The 23235-nt window shown below is 36.9% G+C and overlaps 1 protein-coding gene across 12 annotated transcripts; it reads left to right on the top strand.

The window, feature by feature from the left end:
- The first annotated feature begins 616 nt into the window (after nucleotides 1-616).
- Nucleotides 617-22764, top strand: LOC103716020 (phosphatidylinositol 4-phosphate 5-kinase 1). 12 transcript variants are annotated; one of them, XR_003387357.3, is made up of 12 exons: nucleotides 617-1468; nucleotides 3011-3150; nucleotides 3319-4398; nucleotides 7639-7806; nucleotides 8919-9084; nucleotides 11486-11596; nucleotides 11673-11860; nucleotides 16452-16606; nucleotides 19131-19302; nucleotides 21855-21951; nucleotides 22070-22297; nucleotides 22370-22764. XR_003387357.3 is itself a non-coding variant. In XM_088721941.1 (12 exons), the coding sequence occupies exons 3-12, from the start codon at nucleotides 3101-3103 to the stop codon at nucleotides 22151-22153; spliced, it is 2271 nt and encodes a 756-aa protein (XP_088578067.1). In that variant the 5' UTR covers nucleotides 971-1208; nucleotides 1390-1468; nucleotides 3011-3100; the 3' UTR covers nucleotides 22154-22374. The 12 variants fall into 12 exon arrangements, 8 of the variants coding, with proteins under 8 accessions (XP_008802077.1, XP_008802074.1, XP_017700420.1 ...); XM_088721941.1 differs by having other exon boundaries at nucleotides 971-1208; nucleotides 1390-1468; nucleotides 22070-22374; XR_003387356.3 differs by having other exon boundaries at nucleotides 21855-22297.
- Nucleotides 22765-23235: the final 471 nt, after the last annotated feature.

Consider the following 23235-nt stretch of genomic DNA (forward strand, 5'->3'; position numbering starts at 1 on the left):
TTTTTTTTTTGTGCTAAGAACGGTGTATTATATATAACATGTACAGATACAACGAGATAAAGGCGTTACTCTTTTGGAGTAGCAGTTTTTTTTTTTTTTTGGACAGAAAAGGCTGCACAATAAGCTTCATGATAGGTTTGTTGGTTCTACAATTACAGTCCATGTATGCACGTCAGATCTCATCAAGTTCTAAGTTCCTGCCATCTATCTTGTTCCCCTTTTTTTTTAATAAAAAATAAAAAAGAACATTCTCCTCCTTAGATAATCTACAAGTAGGGCATGTTTGAGTTGACAGCTCCACAATTAACAATATGGCAGTGATCAGGGCATCAGAATCTTATCTTTGAATTAGATTTGGGTCTGCATTATTTTAGCAAGCAAATTTGTTTTAAAATCTTGCAGTCAGTAAGTTGTTAGCATCACACGTTCTATCGAATTGGATTTCATGCTACATGTCAATCCTATACTCTGCCACGTACACGAGTAGGGTCCTTGTGGACTTTCCAGTGCTCTCTCTGTTAGGACTAGGGATATTTAACATTTTTTTCATGCCGTGTGGCATGAAAGAATTGATGGGAAATTAGTTTAACCTTTTATGTCACATATGAGAATGTTCAAATATTCCGCTGGCAAACCAAGAGAATAAGAATAAACTTTCATATATGGTTATTTCTAAAGGCATCCTCATGTGCAAATTTGATCCAGATTTGCTTCTTGACTTCTCCCGTGTCTTTTCCGTCTCGGCTAGCTTGAGAACGACCAAACGGGAAACAAGTTGGGAGAAATTTGAGAAGCACCAAAGTCTTGTCATTAAGCGTCATGAAGCAATCCACTGACCACGCGATTTGCTACCTCGAGCCCACTACAAGCTTTCTTCTCCTCCACGAGCATCCAATTCGCTCCACACTAACGATAAAAGTTTAACGCATACTTTTCTATAATAATAGTAGAAAAGAAATCAGGCTACGGCAAGATAAAAAGGGGGGCAAGAGAACGGGGTCGGGTGAGCGAAAGAGAGGAAATAGTGGGGAAGCACCAACCGAAAGAGGGGACAAAAAAAGGGGGGAATGAAGTGGTTGAAACGAACAGAACTACTGCAAGGAAGGAGGAAAATGAAAACGAGAGTTGGAATCCGACGTGGTGATCACCAGACGGGCCAAAGCCGTATTTAAATCCGAATCGATTGAAGCCCGAAAGGTCTCCCTCTGGTCGGTGACGTGATCTCAGCTCCACCGCCACTACCCTGTCCTTTCTTCCTCTCTCCCTCCCTCCTTCCCTGCTTCTCAGGGAATCATTCTTTTTCTCTTGGCGGGGAACAGCGACGGCTATCTACTTCGATCCCTTTATCTAGAGGAATCTCAATGCTTCTAATTTTTTATAAAATTGTAGGTTTTGATTTACCTCGGAGGTAGTGTCCACAAGGATCGGCGTTGGATTTGTTTCCGAGCTGCTGCGAGGCTGCAAACAGGCGCGTTCTCTTTATTTCTTTTGGGATTTTTAAATTCGATGGCCTCTGTGAGTTCTTGAGTTGGAGAATATTTAGCATCAATACATAAATTTTAGGGAATTTGGTTAAAAATTGAATCTTGGACCTCGTCATGAAGGATGGGTGGGTGTGTCATTTGCTGGGAGAAGGAAGTGTGGGGATCGATGCTTTAGGGTTTGATTGGAGGATATGATTTTTTTTTTCTTTTGTTAAGTAGTTAATAGACTTCGGTTTTTATAATATGTCAGTGCTATTGCTTTTCGCTTGTGGTTGGATAATGTCTTGGTGAATGCATGCTAGAGCAGTTGTATTGAGAATAATTAATAGTTGGAATGCGAGGCACATTTTTGCAGTCGTTCGAAGTTGGTGAGGCTGCCGGTGGATATGATGATGGATCTGTTAGCTCTAGCAATTTGTTGGATCATGTCATTTTCTTCAATGTGCAAACGGCGAGATGAAACATATGAACGGGAATATTGTAGAGAATGAGAAGCCTGATAATTTATTGGAAGAGAATGCTCTAGATTGGAATGGCTTTTATTAGAATATTGTATTCTCTTTTCCCTATTTTAATTGCTGGACGGAGTCCCAAGATGATAGTAACCTCCATGTGTCTAGAATTTCTCCTAGAGGAAAGAAACTATGCCTAATTAGAATGGTAACCAAGGTTTGCCGTATTGGAAGTACTGTACTGTATCGATACCGAACCGGTACGTAGTTTTGCACCGTACCAACACTCGGTGCACTTCGCCCTCTTGTCTGTACCAATACTGTAACAGGATAGTATCGGTATGGGGTCTGGTACTGAGATGGCGAGCCTTAATGGTAACGAAGTGTGTAAATGCTCAACTGTGATATTTGTGAGATATCTTGTATATGTAGAAGTGAGCTTGAATCATATGATGGAGGAGGTACTTATAATCTTTTTGAGTTGGAGTTGGAATCTGCTACAACAACCATATATAGGAGATCATGCTTAATAAAAAATGGGTTATGATATACAGAAAATCTTGGGATTGCAGTTTCAATGTCCTCTCCAGACCCTCCTACTTATGCTCCATTGGATGAAGGGTTAAATATATGTTTCCCATCTATAATGTTATAGGATACTAAAAGGACACCATGGTAATGCATCCAAATGTCCTCTTAGTAATTGGTTAAAGGTAAAGGGACTTTATCTTACTTTACCACATAAAATTGCCACTTAAATTGCCATAGCGTTCAATTGAGTAACTTTTTTTTATAAAAAAAATAACAGTCATGTTGGCTGGCCAAAACGGACACCTGTACATGTGCAATTGCTCATGTTGAAAACTGAGCCCTAACCCATCTGCAAACATCTGCCTATACCCACAATCAGGACAGACAATATGTGCATCTTATAGAAATTTCCTTTGAGTTCCACAAAAGTTCAATCAAAAACATAGACGAGCCTCTACTGCATGCACACTTTAAGAAATGCAACTTCGACTATCCCTCTTTATATGTTTATTTTTAATTTGAACAATGTTCTTGTAATTGCAGTTGTTCATTGTTGGAATTCTGGGTTTGTTGCTGTCCTATGTAGGCAGTGTAAGAACTGCTTCCTCGCTTCGATCTCATCTATGAATAATCATGCATCCAGACAAGACAGGTATAGAGAGGAGCTGTGAGGACAGTGAAAGGTGAACTTACACATCTTTCCTTATGTATGCAGCTTTATCGGTATTTTTTTTATGCTTCTTTGTCAAATTATGTAGCCTTCCCTGCAAAAAAGAGTCTATTAACATGAGTTTAATAGGCTTATAATTGCTTATTCTTTGTTGAGATCCTGATTGTCGCTTATTTACTAGGCATCGTGAGAAGGTCCTTCCTAATGGTGATGTCTATGTTGGAAACTTTGATGGGTTATTTCCTCATGGGACGGGAAAATATATATGGTCAGATGGAACACTCTATGAGGGAGAATGGGAGAAAAGCAAAATGACTGGCAGAGGACGGATTTACTGGCCATCTGGGGCCACATATGAAGGTGACATCTGTGGAGGTTTCCTTCATGGTTCTGGCACTTTTTATGGGCTTGATGGCTCTGTTTACAAAGGGTCTTGGAGGATGAACATACAGCATGGAATGGGAACTAAAACATATCCTAATTCGGGTATTTATGAGGGTCTTTGGAAGGAAGGATTGCAAGAAGGTATTGGTAGATACACATGGAGTAACAGAAACACTTATATTGGAAACTGGAAAGCTGGAAAAATGAGTGGCAGAGGAGTTATGAAGTGGGAAAATGGTGATTTATTTGATGGTGTTTGGTTGGATGGATTAAAGCATGGCTCGGGTTACTACAAGTATGCAGACGGGGCATATTATTTTGGAACATGGAGTAGGGGCCTAAAGGATGGGCGGGGAATTTTTTATGCAGCTGGAAGCAAACTACCTAAGCAGAAGTTTTCTGAATCTGTGGTATGTAATGATGGAGCTCAAAGTCTTTGTCCTGCTTCACTGATGAGTTCTGAAGGACTCAGGAATAAACCATTGCATAAGAAAAGATACAGTTTTGATGGATGGAATACAAGTAGTTATTTCTGTCGTTCTGGACGAATATCCCATAGGCCTGTGTCATTTGAAGGAATTTGGAATCTTAGTGATTCTGCTGGTAGCGTTTTATCACAAGACAGTTCCCTCACATTGTCCTCTTCATCTGATGAAGGTCAGCATAAGCTCCAGCATGACAATGTTTTGGTTTATGAAAGGGAATATGCGCAAGGAATATTAATAATGGAAAGAACAAGAAGTTCTGATTCTGGTGTAAAACGCAAAACAAAATGGCACCATAAGATTCAAAGAAAACAACCAAGTGGGCCAGGTGAAGCTATTCACAAAGGTCACAAGAGCTATTATCTGATGCTTAACTTACAACTTGGAATTAGGTATGCATCACCTTAAACACTTATGCTAGAGTGGTAGGTCCGACTTTCTATCTGTTTTGACTTTGCAACTCTGCATTTCTTAGTTGCATTGATTATGCTGCAATTACTTATGATCTTTCTGTCTAATTTTTAAATTAACTTCTGATTTAAAGAAAAAATCTGTTCCTTTGTCCTCCTTTTGAGTGAATATCACCAGACTGCCTTTGGCATGGCAAGATGTTGTGAATTTTCACTCATCATAATCTTAACCTTTAGCTTCATTCCACTTATCTAGAGTTGAACTCATGAACATTTAGAATATGGTAAAGTAAATCTAAGTTAAGATAACTTACAATCTGTATCGAGTATTGCAATGATTACTTTAGTCATGACATCTTAACAAAAGATCTACCAGAATTCTAAAAGACAACTCTTAGAGCATTATATCAAATTATCAATTTCAAATAAATAATTATAGCTATCTAAACCATAGTTAAGGGTTGGTCAAATATGAGCTGTTACATGCTTGTTAAATCTATAAAGCAGGTCCAAAATTATCAAAATTGTTAAACTAAAGCTCAGGATGATTTTCTAGTTCGATTCTACCCCTCGCGTTGGAGCACAAGTGTTTCCATATGCAGCTTGGAACATTTAGTATGATGCTGACATTACTCAAGAAGCTTCATGATAACAGTGAGATGGTTCTGTTTCTTGACAAATGGAGCAGCTATTTGCTTATCCTCCATCTTTTCTTGATTATATGACAACCAACCATGTCTCATTTGCTTGTAAAGCACCAATATACTTGCAGTATGAACTGTGTATTGGTACTTGATTATCATGCTACATTTATGTTGGCTTATTGACAACAGTTTTCAAATCTTGCATTGTAATCTCAGGCCACAGCTGGAACCTATTAGGACCCATTTAATTCTGGGTGACCACACAGTAAGGGCTTCTTATCCCTTCTTATCCCACTTATTCAGCCTATTGTTACTTTTGCTCACAGGGTTAGAGCACGCTGAATGAGGGGCAAAATGTATATTTCAGAATACTTGCTTAGCCACCATTTGTTTTATCTAACCAGTCTTCCTGGGCTACCTTGGTCAAAATTATTCCACCAAAATGGTGGAACAGCTTTAACCCAGTTAACCCTTGGTTAATTCCCCAAAAGAATTCCAGCCAACTCATTAACCCCATTCCAATATCCTCGAAATAAATAAGGCCTTAGAGAATGATAATATGAATATGAATTGTCCATAATCTAACTTGATGAGTAACATGAATCACTAAGTATGTTGTTATTTTTAAACAATAGAAATTTCAAGTAATAAATCTGCTTAAATCACCTGTCTATGTATATTAGAATTATATATATAAGTTATTATTTTGTACAATAATATTAGAATTAACATTTATGAATCACATAAAAATCAATAGTAGTAAAAAATGTATATACTTGATTTGATGAATCCTGAACTCATTTTTACTTGCTTAGTCAATGGAAAAAAAAAGCTTGTACTATCAAGCATAGACATCATTTCACTAGAAAGGAGGGGAGGACCCAGGGTTGTCACTAAGAACTGTTACTGGCATGAACCTGATCTATGTGTAGATTATGGAACAAATGTAAACCCATATAACTTCTTCTTCTTCTTCTTCTTTTTCAGGTAAGAAAACCCATATAACTTCTTAGGTCCAGGTATGGGTTTATTATAATCTTAGTTGACCCAATTTGATCATATTAAGGTAAAGTGAGGGTTTGATCTTTTATAAACCAACCTGACCCGAACCAGGACCCGATCTGGACTTGATAGTTTACCCAATATGCAATGTATAGTTTCACTTTAAATTCCATGCAGTTTTTTTCCCTTAAAATTAACTAATTATATCAAGTCTATGTTATTAGTGAGTAAGTTTTGAGGGCATGAAGATAATTAAACTTTCCAAATAATCCTTGCTTAAGACCTGGACCCAGTTCTAATCCAACCTAGACCTATCTGTACTTGATCCAACCTAGATCCAACTTAATTCTACCTGGACCAAGTACCAATCCAACCCGATAACACCCCTGCTGTCTGTGTGTGTATTTTTGACTCGCCAAGTTATCTAAGTCAAGTTAGACTCAAGTAGATTCCTCCAAGACATGTTTCTCTTAATTTAACCAAGTATTTTGACTCTCTAGCATTGGAAAATGACTCGGCTTGAGCCACATTAGAGATCAACTAACTGAGTTTTCCAATTTTGTTTTGGAGGGAAGAAAAAGCTGCCTACTGCTTTAGGTTCTTCAAGATCATCAAACAGGGTTCAGTTTGGGGAAAGAAAAAAGAAAAAAGTCTCAAGGTCTGGTTCATGATTCTTTCAGTTGGATTTAGAGGAGGTAGAGAGGGGAGAAGAGAGAGTGAGGAAGAAAGCATGGGGATTGCAGGGCCAGAGTGCAGAATTAGTGCAGAATTATGTACCCTCAATTTATAAAATACCTTGCTCCTGGCTTTATAATCTTGATATTTGCAAATAGTCTGCTTAGCAAGAATCTCTATATTAGATGCCTAATCATAAGCCCTCTGACATAAACTAGATTGGCAGAAAAAATTACTTTCCTGTATTGCAGATGGTTTGATTTGTATAATGTCTATAACAGAAGAGTCTTGATGAGGAAAGCACTTATCTTCTTAAATTTATGCAAAATAAGAAAGAGAAGATATCCTAATGGAGGTTGTAAAATATAATATCAGATACAACACAAACTAAGAAAATTCCTTTTTTCTTCTGCATCCGCTGTGTAGCATTTAAAGCCTGTCTTATCATGATCAAATAAAAGTCTTCCTTGAAAATCCTGCAATGTTAGTTTCAATTTTGATCTTGATTTGGTGGATTATTATGTTTGGAATGTGCCGTTGTTGCCGCTTATGACAATGTAATCATGAGGCTGTAAACTTGATGTAGATAGTCAAAGTTTAAATTTAGTTTTTGAGAAATGAAAATCAAAGAAAACTTAATTGATGTTCTTGTTCGATCTTTTACTTAGTTTATATGGTGGAAATGAAAAATCTGTTCAGTTACACATTAAAAAAAAGAGCTTCCATATTCTATTATCTTTTGTGAAATAGATATTCTTAACCAATAATGTTCCATGGACTACCTTTACCCTTTTATTTATTTTTCTAATATATACAGTTTGCATTTGGGTTTTCTGTTTGTAATAAATTGTTGCGCAATTTCCAAAAAAATATGTCAAAGGTCTGAATTTAAAGTTGACAGGTATACAGTCGGAAAAATCACACCTGTGCCTATGCGTGAAGTTCGTTCCTCCGATTTTGGACCAAGAGCTAGAATACAGATGTACTTCCCTAGCAAGGGTTCCCAGTTCACACCTCCACATCACTCCATTGATTTCTTCTGGAAGGACTATTGTCCAATGGTTTTTAGGTAATTCTTTATCTGTCTTATTCCTTAATTACCATCTGGAATTCAGGTAATTGAACACCCACTGCAAGTTGGATTTAACATTTTCTCTCCTTTGTGTACATCGTAGGGCCAAGCAATTATATCATCATCATCATCATCATTTTTTAGCTCTTAATTATCCTGAATAGGAAAGACAAAGTCATTTGGTCTACTAATTGCTACAATGCTCATATAAATCATAATTTGATTCTTTTGCAATGTTAAAGTATATAATTCATCTCGTAGAATTAGTCATGGAGGAACTTTTGAACGTGAACATATAAATGCTCTCATCATCATCATCATCATCATCATCATGTTCTTTTTTTTTGTTTTGCTCTCAATTAGCCTAAACGGGGAAGACAAAGTTTTTTGGCACTTGAATATTCTATCTAAGGTCCGCCGTACCGGTACCGGTCGGCGTACTGGTGGCGGGCGGTATCGGACCAGTACCGGTCCGTACCGGCCCCGTACCGGTCTCGTTGAATGGCCGAGTTTTGGGGTTCCACATATCGGTCCCATACTAGCCCGTACCGGTCTCAAACCGATTCTCTAACGATAAGCTCCCGGTACTGGATTCCACGCTGATCCGGTACCGGTTCAGGGCGGTACCGGCACGGCAGACTTTGATTCTACCAATTACTACCATGATCATATAAATCATGATTTGATTCTTTTGCAATGCTTGAAGTATATAATTCATCTCATAGAATTATAGTCATAGAGGAACTTTCAAACATGAGCATATAAATACTCTCTTGCTAAATGAGATTCTTGTTGCATATTGTAGTCCTTTGTCATTTGAGGCTTGTTGCTGGTGGTTATCTAATGAGCACAATCTTACATGTCTCGGGTTTTTTTTTCCTTAATATGAAAATGCTGCAGAAATAATTAAATGATTGGTTTCATGAAGTATGAAGAATGGAGTGGGGAACACATCTCTTTCTAAAGATGCATAGTTGCCACTTTACCACTTTATGTTAATAACAACCACTTGGCTTGGCCATAATTTATTGATCTTGATTTCTTGATAGGCCACTTACTATCTTTGCTGGAATAAACTCAAGATTAAATAAATGAAGAATATTTTTCAGGAATCTTCGGGAAATGTTTAAGATAGATGCTGCAGACTACATGATGTCCATATGTGGGGGTGACGATCTGAAGGAGCTTTCTTCTCCTGGGAAAAGTGGCAGCATATTTTATCTTTCACAAGATGAAAGATTTGTAATCAAGACTCTAAGAAAATATGAACTTAAGGTTTGACTTCTATGGAAATCCCTTTATTGCTGGAGTTTTGATTCATCAGTTAGATGTTAATTGATTATTGAAGTATCGTTTTCTTGTTAACCTGAAAATTATTTCACCATGTATGACATTTCAATCCTCTTACCCTCATATTCCTACTTAATCTCAAAAACAGTAGCCTAGAAGACTTCCTTTTTACATACCGTTCAATTATTATTTTGTTTTCATTTGTCAAATTTTCTTTGAAAAGTAGAGCTAGGTATAAGGGTAGCATGGTGGCAAACTAATCTTGCACTATATGTGTTGCTCTTTTTTATTTCCTCATAGATGATTATATGATATGTTTATCGCAAAGAAATGCACATGTTAACTCGCATAATTATGAAGATTGTAAGTCTGATTGTCATTACAGTTGATAAATTCAATAATTCTCTTTTTTCCCATGTGCTACATATTCTGCTCGTGTTGCTGTTTATGTTTCTTAAATTTTTTGTAAAATGCTAACTGTATTCATATTTCACTCTAAACAAAGGACATAGCAATGGTTAGCCAAATGTTTTTTATTTGAAAGGTTGCAAGATGATTACCATGACCTTCCCAACTTTATTCGGTTTCTGCTAGTAGTGTGCATGGGTTAATTTGTTGGAGGGTACATTACATTTCCTATAAATGACTTACAAGTTATTGCAAGTTTCTCAATCCCTTTTCCATAAATTATCTCAAGTATTCGTTATCCAGTAGTACCCAAATGCATTATCACAGGATCAAAAATAAGGATCGGATTTACTACCTATAATTTATGGCTCAAACATAGATAATACACAAATTGTATGCAAAAGTAGGTTATAGTTCTGCTTGCTTGATGCCCGGCATGCACGATAAAACTTTCTATCAAGGTTTGCCGTCTCGGTACCAGTGCCACACTAGTATAGTGTTGGTACGGTACGGTATGATATGCTTTTTTTTTGGCGTACTGAGTGTCAGTACGCCACCTATACTGGTATCAGTACCAAACCGATACGGTACGGTATATTATGCCTTGTACCGTTCGATTTGGGCCGGTACAACGAACCATGCTTTCTATTATATATAAGAAAGGAACACCATTCCCAATCTGTCTGAGGAAAGCCAAATCTATGCTAACCCACCTTGGAACTCTTGAGGGCTCAATGCCTAATTGATTTAGTGCCTCGAATGCATGTGCCTTAAAAAAGGAAAAATACAAAAAAGAAAAACAAGGTGAGAGGATGTCTAGGAGGGATACAAAATGCTGACTAGGGATTAGGATACATGCAATGAGCTTTAAAACAGGATGATGGCCATAGTGCAATTTGAGCTGTTTTGGGAGTCAAATGCTCATTGACTAGGCATTCAGGGTTATAAGTGGTCTGGAACAGAAAATTACTATATCAAACATGTTCACATATGGATGCACTTGTGCATGTGACCATGTTCTTCTTCAAAAAAGACCTTGAATTTGGGGAGGATCTTTGGGCTAGATCAAGCTTTACCTCCAAGAAAAAAATGCCAAGGAAAACTAAGTCACAATTACAACTGAAGTGTTTATGTCATGGACTATAATTAAATTCAAGTAGAAACAAAAATATTGAAAAACAGAAAATGTGTTAGGCTTCTCAATGATGGAGGTCTGTTTAGGCTTAGGAGGAAGCCCCTACGCTTATGCATGTCAAAAGACAATGTTGATGCAGCTAGGCTGCTTCTTAAGCATCTTGGCAGCTTCTTTGTATTAGGATTGCAACAGAATTAAATGTTCTTGAAGAAAACTAGGCAAGGAGCTGGAAAGACCGAAGTGCTACATTTTTGTGGATGTAGACCAGATATAGAGTCATCAAAAATTTGAACTTCATGATCTTAGGGTTAGAGTTTTAGTTGAGGGATGAGTGGTGAAAGATGAAGTAGATCCTCAAGTTACCTATGGTATGAAACAATGAAAATTGAGGAACCCCTAGGGATTAGTTAGTGGTGGCAAGGGGTGGAAGAGATAGACTCAGCTTTGTTTGACTTTTACTATTAATGTAGATTAGCCCTCTGACTGAATTGAACCCATCAGTGTGTGAGACTTGTCGGACTTAAACCTGCCCACGGGTCAGCCAGCTGAGGAGAAAGGAATAGTAAAAGAGAGGGTGTAGAGAAGAAAAGGAAAGGGGGGCAATTGGTGGTGGCACACTAGGACAATGGGATAATACCAGCAACGTAGGGGCAGTGTGACTTCTAGCATCTCAATTTTTCATAAGAATCAAAGTACAATTTAGGTTGCGGTAATCTGTCAACTTTGTAATTGAAATTAATTATTTTTTATCTTAAAATGGTAAATTTAATAGATTTTATATTGGAATTGCATTTGTACCCTCATATTGGGAAAGTTACTTAAAATGTAGTTTTGTTGTTGCAGATTTTGTTGAAGATGCTTCCCAAATATTATAATCATGTCGGAATTTATGATAATACCCTGATAACAAAATTTTTTGGTCTTCATACAATAACAATAAAAGGTGTACGGAAGGTATTTATCCTATATTTTCTAATATGCTTCCTAACTTGGACATGCTCTTGCCAATGTTTTTACTTAATCTTTGCAGGTCCGGTTTGTTGTGATGGGAAATATGTTTTGCACGGGGTTGCACATTCATCGTCGATATGACTTGAAAGGTTCATCCCAAGGAAGGTCAACAAGCAAGCATAACATAAATGAAAACACGACTTTAAAGGATCTTGATCTGTCATATGTTTTCCATTTGGAGAGGTCATGGCGTGATTCGCTTTTTAGGTCAGCTATTTTCATGTTATATAGTTTGCAAAATGCCAAATGTTTGATCAACTTCTAGTACTAGAAACTTATTAGCTTGTAACTTATCAAATGCTAGATTAAATTAGTGAAACAATTGTATAATTTATAGTTATGCCATCCTCCATGTTCAAGAAAGATATGAAGTACATATTTAGTGTAAAGTTTGACGAGCATTACTTTTTGATGAATACTGTAGACATAGCAAACTAGGGCTGTCATTCAAAGTTGTCGGCTTGGACCCAACCTGGACCTACTAGACCTACCCATATTGGATCCAAACCCATGGATTTTCAAGTTGGGTATGGTTCCCTAGATAGGCATGTAAACAATTTTAGGTACAGGTCTTGCAAAATTGTTCCTGATTCGACTCGAATATGGCAATTTACCTAGTAATAATATAAATATATATATTATATAATAGAAATTATAAAAATTATATTTATGCTTATATCTCTAGTTTTTATTTAAATTTGTCTCCCGCTTCCTCCCTTTAGTCCAGCATCATCATTTTTTACAGGTTCCATCACCAACATCTACCTTTAGCCATTGTACACTATCATCTCTCTCTTTTTTTTCTCATAGGATGAAAATTGACAAGTATACAAATTATATAATTTTACTCTTATCTCTAGCCTTTATTTAGAGTATACTAAAAAAATCTTAAATTAATCTCCCACCACCTCCGTTTAGTCCATTGCATCATTATCATTACTTATAGGCTCCATCACCATCATCCAACTTTGGCCATTGCGCACTATCATCTCTTTCTCTCACTCCTATTTTTTCACACATGGACCTATTTAGGATGTAGACCTCAATTGTATCTATACATATTCTATACCAAAGATCATCAAATTGCCCGAAACTAAGCAGGTCGGGTACCAAACCTCTCCTGGCTTTCGTTACTCTCCTTCCCTCTCGATTCTTCTCCCCTTTCCTTCTCTTCGAATTTCTTGATTCTCCTCTCTGTCTCTCCCTCTCTCGATTCTCCTCTCCAAAACTTCCTCTTCCCTCTTCCCTCTCTTGATGCTTTGTGATGACAACAATGACGTGATGATGGCTCCACAAAGACAATGCCAGCTAGGGTTAGGGTATCGGTGCACCTCTCTCTCTTTCTCTCTCTTTGTCTCTCTCCCTTTCTCGAGTTTCTGGTATGTCTCAGCTCGATACAGTACATACTGGTACTATACTGAACTGGCGCCGATCGATATGACCCCTAATATCGGTTCCGCGAACCTTGATCTATACCCTTCCCATAGGCCTTATAGATCTCACAATCGCAAAATTTTGACTCAAACCCTATTGTCCATCAATCAGGTTGGTTCTAGGTCGAGTTGCCTATGAAATTGTAAGACACATCAAGTCTATGGGTCCGATATTGATCAAGTATGGATCGGATGCTGGATCGAGTCCGAAAGTCCACTTGTGAAAAAGAGGAAATAGGATAAATTGCCTATGGTCAGGGGTGGCATGGTGATCATAGGGGTTTTAGATGGAAGGCAACATAAAGAGCTAAGGGGCAAATTGAAGATTTTTAAATATATATTTTATAAAAGAAATCAAAAGTATAAAGATAAAATAATATAATCTGTATTTTCTATAAAACTGACACTAGCTAAGCCGTTGGGCCGGTTGAGTTGGGTATGTTATTTCTTGGTCAACCCTGGAACCCATATGCAACCCAAAAGTCTAGGATGTGGATTGCGTCTCAAGGTGGGCTTGGGTCTATAGGTTCAAGTGACAGCTTCAACTTCCCCCTGGCTTTTCTTAAATCTTCTTCAACCCTCTCAAACTACAACAAAAACTTGATCCGATCTCATCATCACAACCTCTTTAGTTATATACTCTTTATAGGAGCCAACTTATTTGGTTTTATCATTGTGTTGTGTTACCTAGACTTCTGAGTTTATCTTGAATAAATCATGTCAGTACATATCAACAAGTCTATATGTGCCAAAACCAAGATTTTGAGCCTTGATATTAGGCCCAGTACCCATCTTACTAGTTTGATAGAGTATGTGGCTAGAGTTGGCATGGCATCTATACTATATATATCAGTATAGAGGCATACTAAGCATTCATACCATACTTATACTGTATCAAGTAGGTATAGTATGCAACTATGGATCGTACATTCGATACAGGCCGGTAATTAAAACCTTGTGTCAAACACATCAGCTTTATTTAAAAAAAGGCAGTGCTTACACTCGCAAACCTAGCTCATAAGGATGTTGATGTGGCTGCAAGGCCTATTTTTGCTAATGCCAACCATACTTGCATCTACTTTGGCCTATCATCACTTATGCAAAGGGAGGGGAGAGGCAAAGGGAGGAGAGAGCATGAAGGGTGCATTAGAGAGGGGGACAAGAAAGAGTGAAGAAGGGAGGGAGAGGAGAGAATGAAAAAGAGAGTCAAGGAAAGAGCATAACTGGATTTTCACATTATCACCTCCCCCTGTTTGTTGCATTGTTTTGCACTATATGCAAGTAAAAGGTGGTCAGTACCAAAGCATGTGACCTTCATTTAAAAAGTGGACTATTTGTATGCGAATTTAGTTTCATGACAATATTCTTATATAAAAATCTCATTTTTATTTTTCATTCATTGCATATGCTACTCCAACCAGCCAGTCATAAATTTGTTCAATCTCATGGGACCTTCTTAGTTTAGTGTTATGCTATGTAGTCGATCACATATTTGATTGGGAAAGGATTCGGATGTTGATGACAGCAATGATGTGTGGTTGTCAACAGGATCATTCAAGTTGGATGATATGATGTATCATTATTTTAATAGAATTCATTGGTAGGCATGTAAATGTTCCTTTTTAATATTGATTACTTGTCAATTACTAAGTGCTAGTGTAATTCTGTGACAGGAAAATCTTGGTTATTGTCTTCACTCAGATGAAAAATCTACCCTTATGGGGCTTCCATCTAGACCTAGTCACAAAGCCCTTCATTCCTAATATGATCACTTAAAAGACCTAAAATGTTAAAGAGTAACATGGCATTAAATAGTATACTTCCCTACATATCTTTATTTTTTCCCATCTTGCCAAATTAGACTAGGATATCTATCTGAATCCACTCTCCACGTATGTGTGCATGTAACATCCACTTCTTCGTCCTCAAGTGCGTTCAACTCTAGTTTTACTCCTTGTCACCTTTTATTTTTTATAGTATATATACTTTGTTTCATTCCTTTCTTTTCATCTTAACGTGGTAATCTTTTATTTAAATTTCCACTTTGACTTTATCAGCACATCTATCAAGCCTTTGTTTCATTCATAACTATAGACTAAAACTACAAGCCAACTCCTTTTGTTGGAGACTCCTAGTGAGACCCTAGTTCTGTGACTATTGATTCTTAGGTGGATTTGATGGTGTCATTTTATCTATGTTTGTAATATACTTCCAGAAGTGGAAATAAACTTTAGACTCCCAACAAAAGTTTTCTAAGAGGTCCAAGGGATAAAACATAGTTACTTTCTTGTATGCCTACATGGTACGACCAAAATTAAAAGGATGATTATTTGAAACTTCCTCCTTCACCAACTTGTTAGCAGGTGCATATCCTATTATTCATTTTTGTGATCTTTGTAAAAGCTGTATCCTTCCCTCACGACTGCCCAGGGCACGCACACTTGCACAGAGACATGCGTATGTCTTTAATTTGAATTGGCATGCTAAGACATGCAAATTTATTCCTTTTTTTCTTTTTAAAACATCGAGCAACTTCAGCTACTTTGTAATGGTGTAAAGAACATTTCTTTAAGGCATATAAACATAGTAATTAGGTAGTATGTAGAATTCCAGAATCATAAATTATCCTTGATATCTGTGTGCATTGTCATTCATTAAACATATTCCATAATTTCAACTACACAGTCATGTTTTCAGATTAATATATACAAATAATATCAAAATTCATGATAAATACTACATGGGGAAGATGTAATTATGGTTGCACTTTAGCTAAATATGGTGGATTTTTGTGTATGGTGGGTAATGCGAAAGCTTGTATTACTGGTAGTGTTATCTGAAGCTTACATAATTGTAAATTGTGGCAAGAGTTCCAAACCATCTGTAGTAGGCATATGACCATTCAGAATGGGTAGTAGGATATGATCAAATATGCATCAGCAGAACAATACACATTGATACAAACTGGCACAAACATAACATAGCACCCTTTATCGTGCCAAAAGCCTTCTGGCACTATTTTTATCAGTTGATGCAATATGGATTTGTACTTGGGACTCTTGGTCTGTACAACAAGCAGTAACTTGAGTGAGCCAATTAGAAGTAAAAGTTTGTTATATGAGATCTTAAAAACTTGTTTAAGATAAGTCTTGTTTTGGTAGTTTTAACATGTTCTATCTGTCCACTACTGATATCTGACAACTTGCTAACTCCAGTTCCTCATGGATTTCGCAAAATGCCGAAGTTGTGAATGGATACTTTTAATGTTACTGGGGTTATGATTATGTATTCTTGTAACTTGTTATTTTTCATTTATAATACAAATGACCTTTTTTCTTAGGCAAAATATTTCCCCCCTTTTGCAGACAAATCTCTCTAGACTGCATGTTCCTAGAATCACAATGTATAATTGATTATAGCATGCTGTTGGGGCTGCATTTTAGGGCTCCTGAACATTTGAAGGCTCTCTTGGAATGTCAACATACACTTCAAAACAGTTCAAGCTCACAAGCCAACAACTGTAGGTATCTCATTTCTAATTTTTTTTTGTTGTGGCTCTTATGCCCGATTCAAACAAAGCAGTCACCACTGAAACTGTCCTTATTTTTGCTTTTGTTTGATGCCCATTTTTCAGATTTAGTGGGATTCATTCATTGTTCAGAACACAATGCTATTCCTATGCATAATATTCACATGCTGACCTGGAAGCACATCATTGGAAGCAGTTTTGAAACTTCAGAAAGCTATACTGAAAATTTCTTTTCATGTGCTGCCATGTCAGCATGTAAAAAAGTGTAAAAACATGCAGACCAGGCATTTTCTTCCTACTTAACTAATTCAAGTAACATCATTTCTCAGGTTTAACCTTACATTATGTGTGTATATGTTTATGTAATTGCATGATTTAATAGACATTCAAGATAAAGTTGGTATGATCATCAGATGTTTGTATAGATAATCTTAGGTTGTAGTTTTTTCAAAGCGTACAAGGGGAATCCTGTGAAGGTGATTAATATGGGGCAGAAGCAAGCATGCTAGATAATATTAATTCATACACACAAAGTCACTATTAAAGAAGCAATTTAGTAAAATGTAAATTGGCACAATCCCAAAGTGAAGGATTGCATTTAGAGCACCCTAAGCTTAGTTTCATGATGACAAATGATGGAATAGGAGATACAGAACCAACTAAGAGAACAAAATCAGTTCTTTAGGGTAACCTTACTCTGGCTAAAATAGGCCTTAGTGGTGGCTTAAATCCCAAGATACATAAATCAAATCCTAACTGATTTTACAAATGAAAACTAATCCTACTGATATAATAAACTCAAGGTAACCTTTAATTATATTTCATGGTCAATGAAAAAAAGAAAGAATCTCAAAGGAATTTTTAGCAATTGGCTCATAACACAATGGCCAATGCTTCTGTTATTGCTGCAAAGCCCTCCTTGGAACTTATCAGAGGCCCACATCTTTCATTATTTTAATATGTATTATAATCTTGATTGTTGTAATGTATTTGTTCAAGTTATGATGTGTCACTTTGCTAATTTATACTGAAAAATTGGTGCAACTGCATGGAAGCTGTCTATGAGTCCGCCAAAGTAATATTTCTTTGCTCCATGAATCCACTGGTCTTTAAGGAGTGCTCAAAGAAATTGTTGTTTCAAACCTCGATGCTTAGCAATACTGTCAATATTGTGTAGCTTTCACTATTTGACTTTGATATTCTTCTCTTGGATGATTTGCTCATAACTGCATAAATACAGAAGGTGAGCGAAGAGATAAAGATGGAGAAGGAAAAATGTTAGTTCAAATACTATAGATGATCTAGAATTAAAATAAATGATCCTTAGACTCAAGATATTGATCCACACACTCTACTAACTGAGCAGATATTAATTTTGTTCTCTTTGTTCACAATTGAAAAATCAAGAAGTTTAGGAAAAGGAAAACTAAAATGAAGTCAAAAGAAGATGCAGAAGAGAAACTAATGGTCATATCATCAAAGAGATCATTCTAACTTACTATGGTACAGTATATCAACTTTAAGTCTCCTTATGGTATCTCAAATACAATTTCTGCATACCCTTAAGTGATTTTAGATGGAAGAAGGACAAGATTTGACAAAAGAGGAAGAGATCACAAGGACAAAAGAAGAGAAGGAGAAAGCAAGAACTAAGAATGTGCCATGCATCATTTTTTTTCCTTGTACAATTAGGGTATCCACTTTAAGGGCCTGTTTGGGTGATTGGGCCGAAAATCCTATTGGATTCGTGGATTGGGACAACCAGCAAAATCTTAGGATTACATACTGCGCTAGGCCTATATTTATAAATACCCAAAAATAGCTTTGTAGTGGGCCGGCCTAAATCCCATAGGGAGAAAAAAAAGACCACAGCAAGTCTTTTTTTTCAGCCCAATCATCCAAACATGCCCTAAGTAGGCAAAAAATGGCTATCACACATCTAATTAGGTGTCTCTTTGGTCAAGTTACAGTCTGACAGTACAAGGGTCGATTACTTAATTGTCAGGTCCAAAAGCAATAGGACCTGCAGAAGAGTCCCCTACACAAAACTGATCTATTGTATAGGACTAAAATTGTCCCCCAAAACTTAGTTTTCAAGATCCATATATTGGTGCTCGTTGTCTTTTCAAGAGATGGGTACTTTTTTACTTTCTTAAAAATAGATTTATATGAACCTTGATTGTCTCTGAACTGTTTGATCTGTAACAGATAATTTGAAATGTGAATCTCAGTTTGAAAGCTAGACCAGAGAAGTCAGCACTATTCAGCTTAACATACATCATTTTCCTGTTAAAGAGATTTATTGGTGCTCTTCAACAGCATCCAATGCTAAGAGATTCTAATAAATTCTGTGGGAGGAACCAAATATTTAATTCTTGAGACCTTAGTCTGATACTTGTAATTTTGTACATTTAAAATTACCAATAAATCATTGGGTAGTTGACTCAGTTTTGCTCACCTATTGCTTAGATTTTTCTTGCTACTTAGTGCTCCAACTATTCTTACTCTATTCCAGCTGATGAACCATCGCAAGATGAGGTCACAGTTCCACCAAAGGGTTTGCTTTTGGTTGCTCATGAACCAGGTTCTGTGAGTACCATGCCCGGTTCACACATTAGAGGCAGCACATTAAGGGCATCTGCAGTTGGTGATGAGGAGGTTGATCTTATTTTGCCTGGCACAGGAAGGTAGCTATCATTTCCCATTTTTCTTGTTCTAATAATATATTAGCTATGTAAAGCAATAGAGATGTTACAAGTAGTTTATGTTTCATTATTTGTTCATCCTAAACTATCTTGCTGCAGCTCAAGCACAAGCCAACATATAAAGATGTTATAGAAAAATCATTTTTAGCAGTATATAATAGGAAAGTTATGCAATGAATGCCCCTTTCCCTTGCCTTCTTCCTTCATACCGCCGATTGTACACCATTCTTTGACTAACTATGAAAAATAACATGCAGAGTAGATAAATCAATAACTTATGACAATGTCCTTAGTGTCAGGATGCCATTCGTAGTTAATTCAGGTAACAATTCAATGTTTCCAACCAGCTAGGGTTGATGCAAAATTGCAAAGAGTGCACATGTTACTAAAGGGTGTTTTAGGCAAATGATCAAAATGGTGGTGTAAGTCTTAGTGGTGGTTAACTTCCATGCTGAAGGGAGAGAAGTTATTTTCCTTCTTAGTCTTAAAGAATTATTAAGAACCACCAAAATAAATACAAAAGCTAGCACTATGATGTTAATTGCAGATTTACGGTCTATTGACAACATAGGAAACTTGAACTAAATCAGAGAATTGAATGAAAATATTGTGAGCAATGCCTACTCAATTGCATGCTGTATAGAATTGTTTTTTGCAAAGAGACTGTGAGTTGAGATTTCATGCAAGACTTTGACACAAACGACGTCATTAATATTTCTAGAATCATCAAACTAGATTTTGTTCAAGCCCTATGATGAAGAAGCAATAAGAAACATGGCAATCCAAACCAAACAAAACTAAACTCATACTGTATGGACCAGAGAATGATCCATTAATGTTAGGGATAGCCCTGCTAATCCACTAAACAAGTTTCTTTTCAAGGGGTTCAAGTTATCGGTCAATATGCAAAAAGTCAGATAACCATGTCAAGCTGTGACCGCCAAAAAGATGTCTTAAAGTTAACCTGTGGTGTTCTCTCTCTCTTTCTTTTACTTAATCACAAATTTTTCTCACCTTATCCCACCAACCCCAAACTTCAACCAAACACCACTTTTTACTACTGAGAGAAGGGAAAGTGGGAAGGCTGGTTAGAGTTAGGGTTAGCTAACTGGGGTTTGCTATCCTGAAAATTAATAAAGCTGTTCGGGTAAGGAACTTATGTTATTGGTCATGCAGTTGATCATTGATTTATGTGTTGAAGTGGTGAATGTCAGAATCAATGATGAGGATCCAACACAAGAGTCTTAGATATAAGCTTAAAAGTATAGAAAGTGCTTGGAGGAAAAGCTTGGAAATGCGTGTCTGATCAGAATGTAGGCCCTACACACACCTATAAGCATGCAGAGTTGATCAAAACTCCTGCTGATAAGATCTGGCCTGAAGTCTGTCGATGCAAAATCTAAAGATCATAAAAAAGGGGCAGCCCATTGCAGAATTTGGGAAGGGTCGGATGTAGCAGCCTTACCCCCGCTTGCGCAGAGGTGGTCTCCATGTTTTGAATCCATGACATCCAAATCACAGTGGAGAAATCTTACCATCATGCCAAGGCTCACCCACAATGAAAAATCTAAAGATTGGCTATTAAAAATCAAATATTTACACCATTAGTCATGCTTCATGATATATGAAGTGTTTATAAGATCATAATGTATGGTACTATTTACCTATTCACCAAGTTAGCATGAATAGATGGAACTATTAGGGTTAGCATGCATGGTTCTATATACAACTATGATAGTGCATTATTGGATCTCGACATCTCAAAATGCACTTGAACTAAGGTTTTATAATATTTAGGAACTCGTCCTCCATGTATTTTATAACATTTTCACTTTAAATTCCCAGTCCCGGTAGTTCCATGTGGCAACTTGTAACGTAATGTCTCCTCCCCTGATAATAGCAGTTTTTACTACATTCCTTTTAAAAGGACATGGCCTAGTTTGATAGTTTTTCATCCTTAACTTGAGACCCTTTATTCTTTACTTCCAACACCTGGGTTTATCAGTCTAGTTATCTTTGTCATCAGGCTCTCGTGAACTTTTTGGGGGCCACTGAAAGTTGGAAAGAGGAATTTCAACTTGCAAAACTAGATGGTTGCTGATAAACTTGCGTAGATATACGAAACTTTCTTGAGGTGCTAATAAAGGTGTGTAGATATACAAAACTTTCTTGAGGAGGTACTGCTAGAAAAAATGTTCCAATCGCCTCAAAATATTCTAAGCATATGAGAAGCTGCATAGATCATTCATAAGATGGCATTCACAAGAATGGCACTAGTCGAGGATCTAATAGCCATCCTGTTATGTGACTTGCACTTGAGTGGGCCATGCAGTAACTGAAATTGTGGTAAAGAGTTTGTATATCATGCATTTCAACATGATCTGTTAAACATTTTGTTAAAGTGAAGCGCTTCTTGGATCACTTGTTTATCTCTAAATTTCTATTCCTCAAATGTGCTTGTGAATTCATATTCTCACAACTACTCATCACCTAGGAATTGTCATTTCGGGAATGTTGTCTGCTGATTTTTACAGGTTGAGGGTGCAGTTAGGAGTTAACATGCCAGCTCAAGCTCATAGGAAGCTTCTTCACAATGAAGTCCCCGATTCAGCAGAAATCGATCACTTTGAGGTCTATGATGTCGTTCTCTATCTTGGAATTATAGATATATTGCAGGAGTATGACATGACTAAGAAAATTGAGCATGCCTATAAATCACTGAAGTTTGATCCCCTGTCCATCTCCACAGTTGAACCTAAGCTGTATTCCAAACGTTTCATTAGTTTCTTGGAGAAAGTTTTCCCTGAGCAGATTTGAGTTGGGAAAATTATAATGCAGCAAGTTATCAATCATTCCATGGTTTGCTGGAGTCGTATTTCATAGCCAAACTGAGAAAAGCATAGGAGTCAGTCCAGAATTTTCCATGTATTGTACCACGTACCAGCATTACTTTTCATTATTTTTTTATTCATTCTCTGTAAGTCTCTGATCACATTACTTGTATTTGAAACTGAAACAAATAAAATTAGTAACACATAATAGTACACAGATTCACTGCTCAGCTGTTCAACTGGCTGCGGATGGAGATCTGGTCTGAATCTTCCAGGAGAATGGTCTTCCCTGCTACCAAATGACTGATTTGAGTAAAACTGGCAACTAGCCAAAAGGGTTGACGGTATCTGGACAGAGTCAAGGTCTTAAACTGCTCCATATTACTTTCAGGACCACTGGAAAATTGGCATGCAAATTATGGTGATGGAGAGGAGCTAATGGGTGAGAAACCTAGATATCCTGCTGCAGATTAATGTGATGTGGCTTCGTAATTCATCTTATGATAAGCAACTTTTTGACTGCTATAATTGACCATCTCTTATTTTCAAAATGATTAAAATGTGCTACGAGTTATGCCATATTCAAACCTTATATGGAATTTATACTACCCAATCTCATATTTACACACAAAAAAAAAACCATGTATTATCAAATCCTGAAGTTAGTCTGATTTGCCTAATGAAAATGGTAAACATATCTCTCGGCATTCTCAAGGAGATAAGATGGCTGACATAAAATATGCAACTTTCCGGATGTCAGAGTCTCGATACCTAGGAGCCTCCTGTGCAGTCATCCGCATAAGCCATTGGCGTGTCAAGAAATCAATATGATGATATCGATTGAATAAAACGTTCATGTAAGATCAATCTTCACCTTCAGACAAATGTGGATGGATGCAGTGCATAGGGGGTTGGATTTGGAATACTGAGATCCGTTAGCAAATGAAACTAGAGAAAAACCAGATCCATCTAAAGCAGTGATCTATGAAGTCCGAAGATCCGTCTTAGAACCTATCATTTGGATGATAACTCCTGATAAAACCATGAAGATAAGGCATCCAAATGATCCACAGACCATATTGTG

Source organism: Phoenix dactylifera, chromosome 5 (assembly GCF_051530095.1).
Source record: "Phoenix dactylifera cultivar Ajwa chromosome 5, Ajwa_hap1_PhDact_Kaust_v1.1, whole genome shotgun sequence".
Classification (NCBI taxonomy): Eukaryota; Viridiplantae; Streptophyta; class Magnoliopsida; order Arecales; family Arecaceae; genus Phoenix; species Phoenix dactylifera.